Source organism: Carcharodon carcharias, chromosome 17 (assembly GCF_017639515.1).
Source record: "Carcharodon carcharias isolate sCarCar2 chromosome 17, sCarCar2.pri, whole genome shotgun sequence".
In the NCBI taxonomy this organism is placed as follows: domain Eukaryota; kingdom Metazoa; phylum Chordata; class Chondrichthyes; order Lamniformes; family Lamnidae; genus Carcharodon; species Carcharodon carcharias.
Genome location: NC_054483.1, coordinates 108,563,138 through 108,575,773, shown reverse-complemented (window position 1 = coordinate 108,575,773; position 12,636 = coordinate 108,563,138). Strand labels below are relative to the sequence as shown.

Below are 12,636 nucleotides of genomic sequence, written 5' to 3'. Positions count from 1 at the left end.
TTTATTTAATCCAAATTTCACCATCTGCTGTGGTGGGATTTGAACTTGGGTCCCCAGAGCATTACCCTGGGTCTCTAGATTACTAGTCCACCACCTCCCCTTATTTGACTTCATCCGCTGGCAACAAATCTAACAATGTTGCTATTTAATGGACGTTTCCATTGAGGGAAGAACATATCCAAGATAATGCAAGAGAACATGGATGAAGGAAAGAGAATTCAGCCCATCTGTTTGCTCTTTCTATACATGATGTGCAGCCTAATCTATTGTGGAGTCTACCTTAGCCACTTCATTTCCCCAGGCAAAGTTCTTTGTCAACATTTCCTGACTCCGATCTACCTCAGCCACACCGCCCCCAATCTAAATTATTTAACCAAACTCCAGAATGTTCATCCAGTTCCACATCTCCATTACTCATTCCTGGCCAGTTGTTCTCCTGAACAATGTGTGCCTTGTGTGTTTTTGGAATGATCTGCACATGTTTATGGCTATGCTCTTGAAAAAAATGTCAAAATCAATATAAATCACAAATGAGCACATGCTCAATGTTTTTAGAGGAGTGAGTGGTCCTGCTCATAAGAACTAGGGACTGGAGTTGGTCATTGAGCTAACTCTGCCATTCAGTAAGATCATGGCTGGTTTTCTAGCTGATGTACCTGCACTATCCCCTTATCCCTTAGTTCCCTTTGCAACCCGTGTGTTGAATATACTCAATGATTGAGCATCCGCAGCTCTCAGGGGTTCAGAATTCCAAGGATTTACGACCCTTTAAGTGAAGAAATTTCTCTTCATCTCAATCCTGAATGGTTGACCCTTTATTCTGAGATTGTGACCCCGTGTTCTTGACTCCCCAACCGGGGGGAAACATTCCCTCAGCATCTACCCTGTCAAGCCCCTTAAAAAATCTATAAGTTTCAAAGAGCTCACCTTTCATTCTTCTAAACTCCAGCGAGTATCATCCCAATTTACTCAAACTCTCCTCGTAGGCCTGGGTTAGGTTTGAGGTCGGAATTCACCAACTAGGAGAAAAAAGGAGCAGAGTCCCTGTCAATCAAACACTTGACCCTTCACTGGGATCAGAAGCTGCTCAATTTTTGGATAAGACTGTCTGTTCTTTAGAGGGGGCTACTTGGAAATGTCTGTTATGTAAGACCAGTGACAAAGGATAGAAAATGCGGGGTTCCTCTGCCACCATTTGCCTGAGTGTGAAGCCAGGTCATAAGAGGCTTGTGTCTCTCTGACACTCGCTTCAGTGTCTCACAATGTGTTAGTTATTAAAGTTTGGAATTGATATTCATTATTGGTGCAGTAAGGGTTAAAAGCCCTCGTGCACCATCTACCTGCCTTGTTTCTAACTGATCCCACTTGACTTTAAACTTGGCAAGCTCACACATCTGCTAACTCCAAGTGCCTTTAAGAAGTTTTGACAGTAGAGCTTCTATTCCTCTCGCCGGAGAGCATCCAGATTTTGGGCGATGATGTTTATGGGATGTTAACAGATCAGCCACTATTCTATTCTAAATCCCTCCTGATGTCAATGGAAAGGAATGGAGCAAAAGCCAGGAGATTTATAATAAGCGGCTGATCAAAGATACAGTTTTAGACTAAAATCCATAGTCAAAATGACCCCAGTTGTGTCTAGTGAATTCTGATGGGGGTGTGGCTGGGGGGGGGGCAGCGAGATTGGACAGCACAGTGAGTTAATATTGTCTCCCATCACCTCTGGAGTGCGGTTGAAATTGAGCCCTGACAAATGGGCTAACAGTCCCTCTGTCTGTTCACTAGAAGGGTGAACTCAAGCTATTTATGGCATAAAAATACCTCTAATTCAATATGAAACTGGCAGTCTCACTCAAAGAGTAGTAAGGGTGGTGAGGAACAGGAAAAGGCCATTCAGCCCCTCGGGCCTGTTCTGCCATTCAGTTTGATTATGGCCGACCTGTATCTTGACTCCATCTACTCGCACTGCTTCTGGAACCCTGAATGGCCTAGTGAAGCACATGGGAAATGTAATAAAAAAAAATGCAGGACTGGCGCAACAGGGAGTGTTTTTGTAAGGTTGGAGCTGTGGATGTTGGGCAGAGTTGAGAGAGTTTTGCACTGAACCTGCACATTGCTTTGGACCTGGGAGTGCTGAACATCTGCAATAGGAAAATATTTTATTTCCCAACACTCCCATCACCCATTTCAATCAGCACAAATAAACAATGGCTGATCCTTTAAATTCCTGAAATATCTTTGGTTTTATGAGCTTTGAACAAAGGGCCACTGCAGGGACTGATAAAACCACTCTCCTATTGGTTTGGACTCATTCCCCATGAAGCGCGTTTGATGAAAGTGCCTCCAGAGTAGAGTGAAGCCGCTCCTGGATTGCAATGTGCCTGAACGTTCTACCTTTTGTCTCAAAAGGAAACCTGGTACTGGCGGGGAGACCATACCACAGACAACGTCGTCCTGAGCGGGACCACTTGCTCTGGAACAGAGCTGTCAATCTTCCAGTGTTCTCATCACCGTGGCCATGTTGAGTGCCCGCGAGGTGGGGGACGTTTCGCTGCTGGAGTCATCTGTGCCGAGAGTGAGTATCAGACCTGGCCTGCATCTCCTATTGCAGAATATGGGGTGGAGGGTGATGGTAGGCAAAGGGAATGGCTCATAGACCAATCAGGCCCTAGAGCCTCTTCCCCATTCAGATCGATCATGGCTGGTCTGATTCTTAACTTCATCTACCCACCTTGGTTCCCTGTCCCTTCATATCTTTCCCTAAGAAAAATCTTGAATATTGCTGAACAGAGAGACATATTGCTGAAGCTTTTCATCTTGAACTCATCAGGACAACTACAAGAATACCAATGTCAGGGGAAGCAACTACTGAAATTCATATAGGTATCTGAGAAATTTGAGCAACACGTGAAGCTAGCTGTTTCACGCTGCTACTATGCAATACCAAGACAAGTGGTATTTGCCACTAACAGGATGTTGCCGTCAAGCCAAAAAGACCTTCTGTCTATCACACAAATGAGTAATATGGTACATGAATTTCAGTGCCAGTGTGATGCTGGGTATGTAGGCCGTACCTCCCAAAGACTGGCCGATCGTATCAAAAAGCATGACCCAGCCGCTGTTTGCAACAGGCAAGATACAGACCATACCCAACCAGCCCATGCTTGCAAAACTCAAAACACAGAATCTAACATTAGATGTGATTTCCCATTTGGATAACATTTGTTAAATAATCCTTAGTGTGCCAAGAATTCCGCTGGCAACCAATTTAAGATTGTCAGTCAAGCTCTCAGTGTGGTGCATTTGTTTGTACTGGAAGCTTCATATATTAATACACAGGGCTCTGCTCTTTGCAAACAGAAAGAACATATACAAACATCGTGCCTGCTTCAGCCAAACAAAATTAGTGATAGCCGTTCACTGGTTCATTCCTCAGGCCAATGCCTTGACCAATCAGAGTCAAGCTGCCTGGTTTAAATTTCAAATAATGCTTGGCAGTTAACTCAGTCACCATTAACTGCTGCATTCTCCATGGCAACGTCTCTACCAATCAAAGTCTACTTGCCAACCAATCAGCGCTCTCTTCTCATACAGTATAAAGTTGTTGCTTCCCCTGACATTGGTATTCTTGCGATTGTCCTGATGAGTGCAAGATGAAAAGCTTTGACAAAATGTCTTTTTTCAGCAACAATCAGATTCTGTACCACCAAACAACTAAAACTAGCGAGGTTATGCAGGGCATTGGTGAGACCGCATCTGCAGTACTGAGTACAGTATTGGCCTCCTTCTTTAAGGAAAGATGTAAATGCATTAGGAGCAATTCAGAGAAGTTTTATTAGGCTAATACCAGGAATGGGCGGGTTGTCTTATGCAGCAAGGTTGGACAGGTTAGGCTTGTATCCATTAGAATTTAGAAGAGTAAGAGGTGACATGATCAGAACCTTTATGATGCTGAGAGGACTTGACAGGGTGGATGTGGAGAGGATGTTTCCTCTTGTGGGAGAATCAAGAACCAGGGGTCACGTTTTAAAAGTAAGGGTTTTGTAAAAGCGGAATCATGTTTAACCAATTTATTGGAGATTTTGAAGGAGTCACGTGCTGTGGATAAAGGGGAACCGGTGGATGTTCTGTACTTAGATTTCGAGAAGGCATTTAATAAATTGTCACATCAAAGGTTATTGCAGAAAATAAAAGCTCATGGTGTAGGGGGTAACATTGGCATGGATAGAAGATTGGCTGGCTAATAGGAAGCAGAGAGTTGGCATAAATGGGTCTTTTTCTGGTTGGCAGGATGTGACAAGTGGTGTGCCACAGGGATCAGTGCTGGGGCCTCAACTGTTTACAATTTATATAAATGACTTGGATGAAGGGACCGAAGGAATGGTTACTAAATTTGCTGATGAGACAAAGATAGGTAGGAAAGTAAATTGTGAAGAGGACATATGAGGCTAAAAAGTGACATAGATAGGTTAAGTGAGTGGGCAGAGATCTGGCAAATGGAGTATAATGTGGGACAATGTGAAATTGTCAATTTTGGCAGGAAGAATAAAAAAGAAGCTTATTATCTAAATGGTGAGAGATTGCAGAGCTCTGAGATTCAGAGGGATCTGGGTGTCCTAGTCCATGAATCACAAAAGGCTAATACACAGGTACAGCAGATAATTAGGAAGGTTAATAGAATGTTACCATTTATTGTGAGGGGAATTGATTACATAAGTAGGGAGGTTACATTTCAGTTGTGCAGGGCATTGGTAAGACCACATCTGGAGGATTATGTACAGTACTGGTCTCCTTATTTAAGGAAGGATGTAAGTGGGTTAGAAGCAGTTCAGAGAAGGTTTACTAGATTAATACCAGGAATGGGCAGGTTGTCTTATGAGGAAAGGCTGGACAGGTTAGGCTTGTATCCACTGGTATTTAGAAGAGTAAGAGGCGACTTAACTGAAACATGTAAGATCCTGAGGGGTCTTGACATGGGTGGATGTGGAGTGGATGTTTCCTCTTGTGAGAGCATCTAGAAACTAGGGGTCACTGTTTAAAAATAAGGGGTTGCTCACTTAAGACAGAGATGAGAAGGAATTAATCTTGAACACTCTCTTTGTCTTGATGCGGTTAGCTGTTCCTGACCTTGTGCTGGATGCCCAGTTAGCTCAGGAGTCCGCGTACCTCGAGGATCGGCCCCTCCACATGCTCTACTGTGCCCATGAGGAAGGCTGCCTGTCAAAGTCAGCCGACGGAATGAACTGGCCACATGGACATCGCCGGCTGCTTCGCTTCTCCTCACGGATACTGAACATCGGCAGGTCAGATTTTAGACCAAAGGCTGGACGACACGCCTGGATCTGGCACAGCTGTCACGGGTAGGCTCATGACCGGGTATCATCCTGTTCTTAGAAAGGTCACGATATAAATTTGTGAAAGAGAAAAGAAAGAATTGATAAAACATTGAATGATGGAGGAATTTGTTATTCAATGTATAAGAACCACCCGAACCTCTCGAATAGATTCCAGTCTGTAACTCACTCCCGAGTATCTGTTATTCTGTAAATAAACCTCCCCGAACCCCTCAATTAGATTCCAGTCTGTAACTCACTCCCGGGTATCTGTTATTCTATATATAAACCACCCAAAACCCTCGATTAGATTCCAGTCTGTAACTCACTCCCGGGTATCTGTTATTCTATATATAAACCACCCCAAACCCCTCGATTAGATTCCAGTCTGTAACTCACTCCCAAGTATCTGTTATTCTATATATAAACCACCCGAACCCCTCGATTGGATTCCAGTCTGTAACTCACTCCCGGTTATTCTGTATATAAACCCCCCCAAACCCCTCGATTAAATTCCAGTCTGTAACTCACTCCCGGGTATCTGTTATTCTATATATAAACCACCCGAACCCCTCGATTAGATTCCAGTCTGTAACTCACTCCTGGGTCTCTGTTATTCTATATATAAACCACCCGAACCCCTCGATTAGATTCCAGTCTGTATCTCACTCCTGGGTCTCTGTTATTCTATATATAAACCACCCCGAACCCCTCGATTAGATTCCAGTCTGTAACTCACGCCCGGGTATCTGTTATTCTATATATAAACCCCCCCGAAACCCTCGATTAGATTCCAGTCTGTAACTCACTCCCGGTTATCTGTTATTCTATATATAAAACAAAAACAAAAACAGAATTACCTGGAAAAACTCAGCAGGTCTGGCAGCATCGGCGGAGAAGAAAAGAGTTGACATTTCGAGTCCTCATGACCCTTCGACAGAACTTGAGTTCGAGTCCAAGAAAGACTCGAAACGTCAACTCTTTTCTTCTCCGCCAATGCTGCCAGACCTGCTGAGTTTTTCCAGGTAATTCTGTTTTTATTTTTGTTTTGGATTTCCAGCATCCGCAGTTTTTTTGTTTTTATTCTATATATAAACCACCCGAACCCCTCAGTTAGATTCCAGTCTGTAACTCACTCCCGGGTATCTGTTATTCTATAAATAAATCCCCCTGAACACCTCAATTAGATTCCAGTCTGTAACTCACTCCCGAGTATCTGTTATTCTATATATAAACCACCCGAACCCCTCGATTAGATTCCAGTTTGTAACTCACGCCCGAGTATCTGTTATTCTATATATAAATCCCCCAAACCCCTCGATTAGATTCCAGTCTGTAACTCACTCCCGGGTATCTGTTATTCTATATATAAGCTCCCCCGAACCCCTCGATTAGATTCCAGTCTGTAACTCACTCCCGGGTATCTGTTATTCTATATATAAACCCCCCCGAACCCCTCGATTAGATTCCAGTCTGTAACTCACTCCTGGGCATCTGTTATTCTATATATAAACCCATTCCCCGAACCCCAGACTTTGATGTTTGCGCTTCTGTCTTCCATTGAGCACACTTAGGACAGAAACAAGGTCACTCAATGACTTAGGATGAAGAAGGCTGCTCCGTCCATTTGATTCTTGTGCTCCAGGATTACGGTATCTCACTGTTTCATAAATGAGCCCCTGTGTCCTGGCTGTAACCAGTAGTAAAGCCTTCAAATCTGACCTCAGGGTCAACAGGCAGGAGTGAATCAAGGATCCCCACTCTCCAGTGATGCCCACTGGAAGGCATAGGTGGAAATCTGCAATGAGGGTTAATAATTCTTCAGCCAACCAAAGGAAGTTCTTGGAAAACGTGCACAAAGTCAGTTTCCGGAAAGCCTCAGAACAGATGTTCCCTGATTCCTAACAACACTGCTGCCTGGGGCCCATATGTGGAATTAAATGCTTTATCTAAAGGTCTGGGCCAACTAAATTCCAGTCTTCAGCAAGGATCACGTCACTTGTTGGAATCCTTGGGGACCTGAGAACTGCCTTAATAAACAGCAGCCGAGCTGTCTGACTGCGTTGGGTTATGTCACTTTAATTCAAAGTGAAAGATATTTTTGAGTTATGTTGTCTGCGTATGGAAGTGAGGATTACCCAGATTGGAGCTATAGTCCCATCATTGCCAAAAGCAACAGTAAAGATGCTAAAATTGGCCTCACCGTTAAATTGAGGTGAAGGGAAAGAACCTTTTTTCAGACAGTGCCTTTCATGTTCATTGGCTGCCATGCAGTTTGGCTCATCCTATGAATTACTTGTCAAGGTGCGCTCATTGCTGTTACGTAGACAAACATGATGGTCAATTTCTGCACAGCAAGAGCCAGCAAACCACAATGAGATGATTGACTAGTTGGTTTGTTTTGGCGACATGTGTTGAGGGATAAATATTGGCCAGGACATCAGGAGAACTCTCCTGCTCTTCTTCAACTAGTGCGTAGGGATATTTTACATTCACCTGAAAAGGCAGTCAGGGCAGAGTAACAAAGAAAATAATGACACGAATGAATAACAAATTCCCAAGAACAGATGGTTCCATCCTAGGGTTTCAAAAGGAAGTGGGTGAGAACATTGCAGATGCCTTAACTATAGTCTTCCAAAGTCCTGTCTAATCGGGAATCATTCCATTAGGTTGGAAAATTGCTCACGTGACGTTGCATTTTAAGAAAAGTGGGAGAGAGAAACCAGGGAATGATAGACTGGTTAACCTAACTTCCATCATCCCGCAAGTTATTAAACTCAGTATTTAAGGATCGGGAAACGGAACACCTTGAAAGTTTCTGAATGATCATGGATTTGTAAAGGGTTGGCCATGCCTGGTGAGTCTGGTTGAATTTTTTGAAGAGGTGACTAAAGTAGTGAAGAGGGAATATATCTATGGATGTTATTTATATGAACTTCAGGAAGATATTTAACAAGATCCCTCATAAGAGACTGTTAATTAAAATTGAAGCTCATGGAATTAAAGGCAAATTATTGACCTGGTTGGGAAGTTGGCTGTCCAACAGAAGACAGAGTAGGGATAATGAGATGATGTTGGCAGGATGTGAGCAGTAGTGTCTCACAACGATCTGTCAGGAACTCATCTCTTCACTATCAACTTAAGTGATGGGACACAAAAGCTACATATCAAAATTTGCTTAAGACACAAAGATGGGCAGTAATGTAAGCAGTATAGAGGGAAGCATAAAATTGCAAAGAGATATTAATAGGTGAAGTGAATGGGCAAAACTGTGGCAAATGCATCTCAGTGTGGACAAATGTGAGATAACCCACTTTGCACCTAAAAAGGATGGAGCATTGTACTTTCTAAATGGTGAAAAGCTGGAGACACTGGTGTTCCACATACAAAATCATTAAAATATCATGAACAGGTACAGAAAATAATTAAAAAGCCTAGTGGAACTCTGGCCTTTATAATCAAGAGGAATAGAGTACAAGGGGGTGAAGTAATGCTTCAGCTATATGAAGTCCTGGCTAGACCACACCTGGAGTTACTGTGAGCAGTTCTGGGCACCACACCTCAGGAAGGATATATTGGCCTAGGAGGGAGCGTAGTGTAGATTTACCAGAATAATATCTGGACTCTGAGGGTTAAATTACGAGCAGAGATTACACAAACTAGGGATGTCTTCCCCAGAACTTAGAAGGTTAAGGTGTGATGAAGTTTCAAAGATATTAAGGGAAACTGATAGGGTAGATAGAAACTATTTCTGCTGGTTGGACAGGAAGGATAGTCTAAAAATTAAAGGTGGGTTTCTCAGGATGATAGAAGTTTAGAACTCTGTTCCACAAATGGCAATTGCTGCTCGAGCAATTGTAAAATTAAACACTCACATTGATAGATTTTTGTTAACCAAAGATATTAAGGATTTGGGGTGAAGGTGGATATATGGAGTTGGGTCATAGATCAACCATTGAGTAGCAGAACAGGCTTGAGGGGCCAGATGGCCTCCTCTTGACCCTGTGTTCCAACTGAAGATGGCCAAATAGTCTGTTAATGTGGCCAATTTAGAAAATGGGAGTGATTAGCACGAAGTAGTCTCCTTTGAAATCAGATCCTCCTCTCTAAATTCTCTTCAAATTGTATAAATCTTTCGCCTTTCCCATCTACAGCATCCAAGTGTCACATCCTCATGCCCCTCCCCATTCTGTAGTGGGTTCTCGAGGTGGGCTGATGATTTCTAATGATCTTGTGACACTGTCGATGGCATCTGCTGGAAACTATTAGAATAAAATGGGCCCTGGTAATGCTGACAGGTCAGGATCTCGGGGTCACTGACCGATGCCTGTGGCCCTCTCCACTAGTGTCAAGGAGTGCAGTAGAATTTAGGAATTCTGACCCCAGTAATGATAGTTTAGGTCAACGCAAGCCAGGGCTTGATTCTGGGATCTTCTCTTCCCTGTATTCAGAGTCACAGCAGCCATCCCAAATGTTGACTGTTCTTTGTGTGGAGAAGAACATCCTAAAGTTAATGTTTGAACCTGTGAGCCCCTCTTTACCCAACTTGCACAGTCTAATTTGAGATCAGAATTCTTTTCCATATTATTTACTTTCTCATACAGCTTTACAAGATCACCCCTCAAAGGGCAGGTCTCTCCAATCACCCAGATGGAATTATTTCAGTGTTACTGACCTGTCTCCAAATAGGATAATGAATAGGATAGCTGGTGCTACATGAAAAGATTTAGAAAGCGTAGCTACACTCAGCAGATCAGAAAGATAAAGCACAGCCACTGACCTTAGTCCTCTTGGATTTGCGAAGAGGAAATTCAGTCAAGACTTCCATTATCACTTATTAACCAAAGTTTGGAGGCTGTTGTTCGGTGTTCTGGGCTAACATTCATCCCTCTCAAACATCATTTTGGAGGTCCCGATTTCAGATGAGACGTTAAACCCAGGTTTGCTCTCTCGGGTGGACGTAAAAGATTTCATAGTGCTATTTTGAAGAACAGCTGGGGAACACCTCACCACACTGCCCTGCCCAACCCAGTCTCCTGGCCAATATTTAGCCCTCAATCAACATTAGTAAAAGAAAGTATCTGGTCATTAATCTCATTGCTGTTTGTGGGATCTTGCTGTGCACAACTTGGCTGCTGTGTTTCCTACATTACAACAGTGACTGTCCTTCAAAAGTTTACATTGGCTGCAAAGTGCTTTGGGAAGTCCTGAGGTTGTAAAAGGTGCTGTTTAAATGCAAGTTCTTTATTAACCTCTCTCTGTTGCCTCACTGCTCCATTCTCGACTGAGGGTTACTCTAGGACAGTGTCAGTAGGATTTGAGGAGAGGAGAATGACCAGTGCAGGCCTTTGTGATTGGCTTTAACTGATGGTAGAAAGTGACGATTGACCCTTGCTTGGTAGAAAGTGACGATTGACCCTTGCTTGGTAGGAAGTGACGATTGACCCTTGCTTGGTAGAAAGTGACGATTGACCCTTGCTTGGTAGAAAGTGACGATTGACCCTTGCTTGGTAGGAAGTGACGATTGACCCTTGCTTGGTAGAAAGTGACGATTGACCCTTGCTTGGTAGAAAGTGACGATTGACCCTTGCTTGGTAGAAAGTGACGATTGACCCTTGCTTGGTAGAAAGTGACGATTGACCCTTGCTTGGTAGGAAGTGACGATTGACCCTTGCTTGGTAGGAAGTGACGATTGACCCTTGCTTGGTAGAAAGTGACGATTGACCCTTGCTTGGTAGGAAGTGACGATTGACCCTTGCTTGGTAGGAAGTGGCGATTGACCCTTGCTTGGTAGGAAGTGGCGATTGACCCTTGCTTGGTAGGAAGTGGCGATTGACCCTTGCTTGGTAGGAAGGGGCGATTGACCCTTGCTTGGTAGGAAGTGACGACTGACCGTTGCTTGGTAGGAAGTGACGACTGACCCTTGCTTGGTAGAAAGTGACGATTGACCCTTGCTTGGTAGAAAGTGACGATTGACCCTTGCTTGGTAGAAAGTGACGGTTGACCCTTGCTCGGTAGAAAGTGACGATTGACCCTTGCTTGGTAGGAAGTGACGACTGACCGTTGCTGAGGACATCAGCACTTGCCTCACCAAAAAAAAATCCAATTTAATTTGATTTAAAAATTCTATAATTTGGGCACTGAATTAAACACTGCTGTTGCATAGCTAGTTGCAAAGGTCAATTTTAAATTAAAGCAATAATTTCATATATTCCTGCGTTTTATAAACACGGTACTGTGCGATCACTCTACGTAAGGCAAATCGTTGGGTTGATGATGAACAATGAATGTTAGGATGCCGCACTGTGAAAACAACTAATAGCATCTTCCTACCACCAGTGCAGTAAGCACGAAACTGGCTGGGGCTGGAAATCAGTTACTGGGGCCCAGGGTCTCGGATGCACTGTCATCCTTTGTGGCAGTCCTGGGATTGATGTGAACATCTGCCATCTGCTTGTGAGGGTTCAGTTCCCAATGATCTGGAGATCACTAGGAAATAGCAACTCATCCAGAACTTTTGACCTTGTGCCCAATGGAATTCCTAACTGATCCCATATCCGGTTCTTAATTCCTTCATCTGGATAAACAAAAAATGCACATCTCAACCCCTATACACGACCCCCCCACCTCCCCTGCAGTCCCCCGCCAACATTTTCCTTAGCAAGGTTCTTCTTGAAATTCATTTTTTAAATATAAATCTCATAAAAATGTTTGCTGGTTTATTTTTAATTAAGTGAGCTCACGCAAGGGCTTGGGGTTAAATACCTCAGGGACAGAGTCAAGGCTCTGGTTTCTGAATGGGGATCTTCACAAAGAAAATCCTTATAGAATTTTAGAAAGTTTACAACATAGAAGGAAGCCATTCAGCCCATTGTGTCTGTGTTAGCTCTTTGTGAGAACAATTCAGCTAGTACCCACCCCTGCCCCCACCACCCGCCCTTTCCACGTAGCCCTGCAAATATTTTCTCTTCAGATAATTATCCAGTCCCCTTTTGGAAACCCCGATTGACTCTGTCTCGACCGCACTCTCAGGCAGTGCATCCCACTCAATGCGTAAAAAGGTTTTTCCTCATGCCACCTTAGATTCTTTTGCCGTTCATTTTAAATTGGTGTCCCCCTGAGTCTCGACCCTCCTGTCAATGGGAACAGTTTCTCCCTATCTACTCTGTCCAGGCCCCTCATGATTTTGAAGACCTCTATCAAATCGCCTCTTAATCTTCTCTTCTCGAAGGAGAACAGCCTCAGCTTCTCCAATCTATCCATGTAATTGAAGTCCCTCACTCCTGGAGCCATTCTCATAAAT

The 12,636-nt window shown here is 43.5% G+C and overlaps 1 protein-coding gene across 2 annotated transcripts in view; it reads left to right on the top strand.

Annotated features, from left to right (window-relative positions):
- loxl4 (lysyl oxidase-like 4) overlaps positions 1-12,636 on the top strand; it is a 130,660-nt gene that overhangs the window by 103,295 nt on the left and 14,729 nt on the right. For both annotated transcript variants that reach the window (XM_041210388.1, XM_041210389.1), the window contains 2 exons: positions 2,410-2,575; positions 5,117-5,360. In XM_041210388.1, the coding sequence (XP_041066322.1) occupies positions 2,410-2,575; positions 5,117-5,360 (410 nt within the window). The remainder of the gene's footprint in view (positions 1-2,409; positions 2,576-5,116; positions 5,361-12,636) is intronic.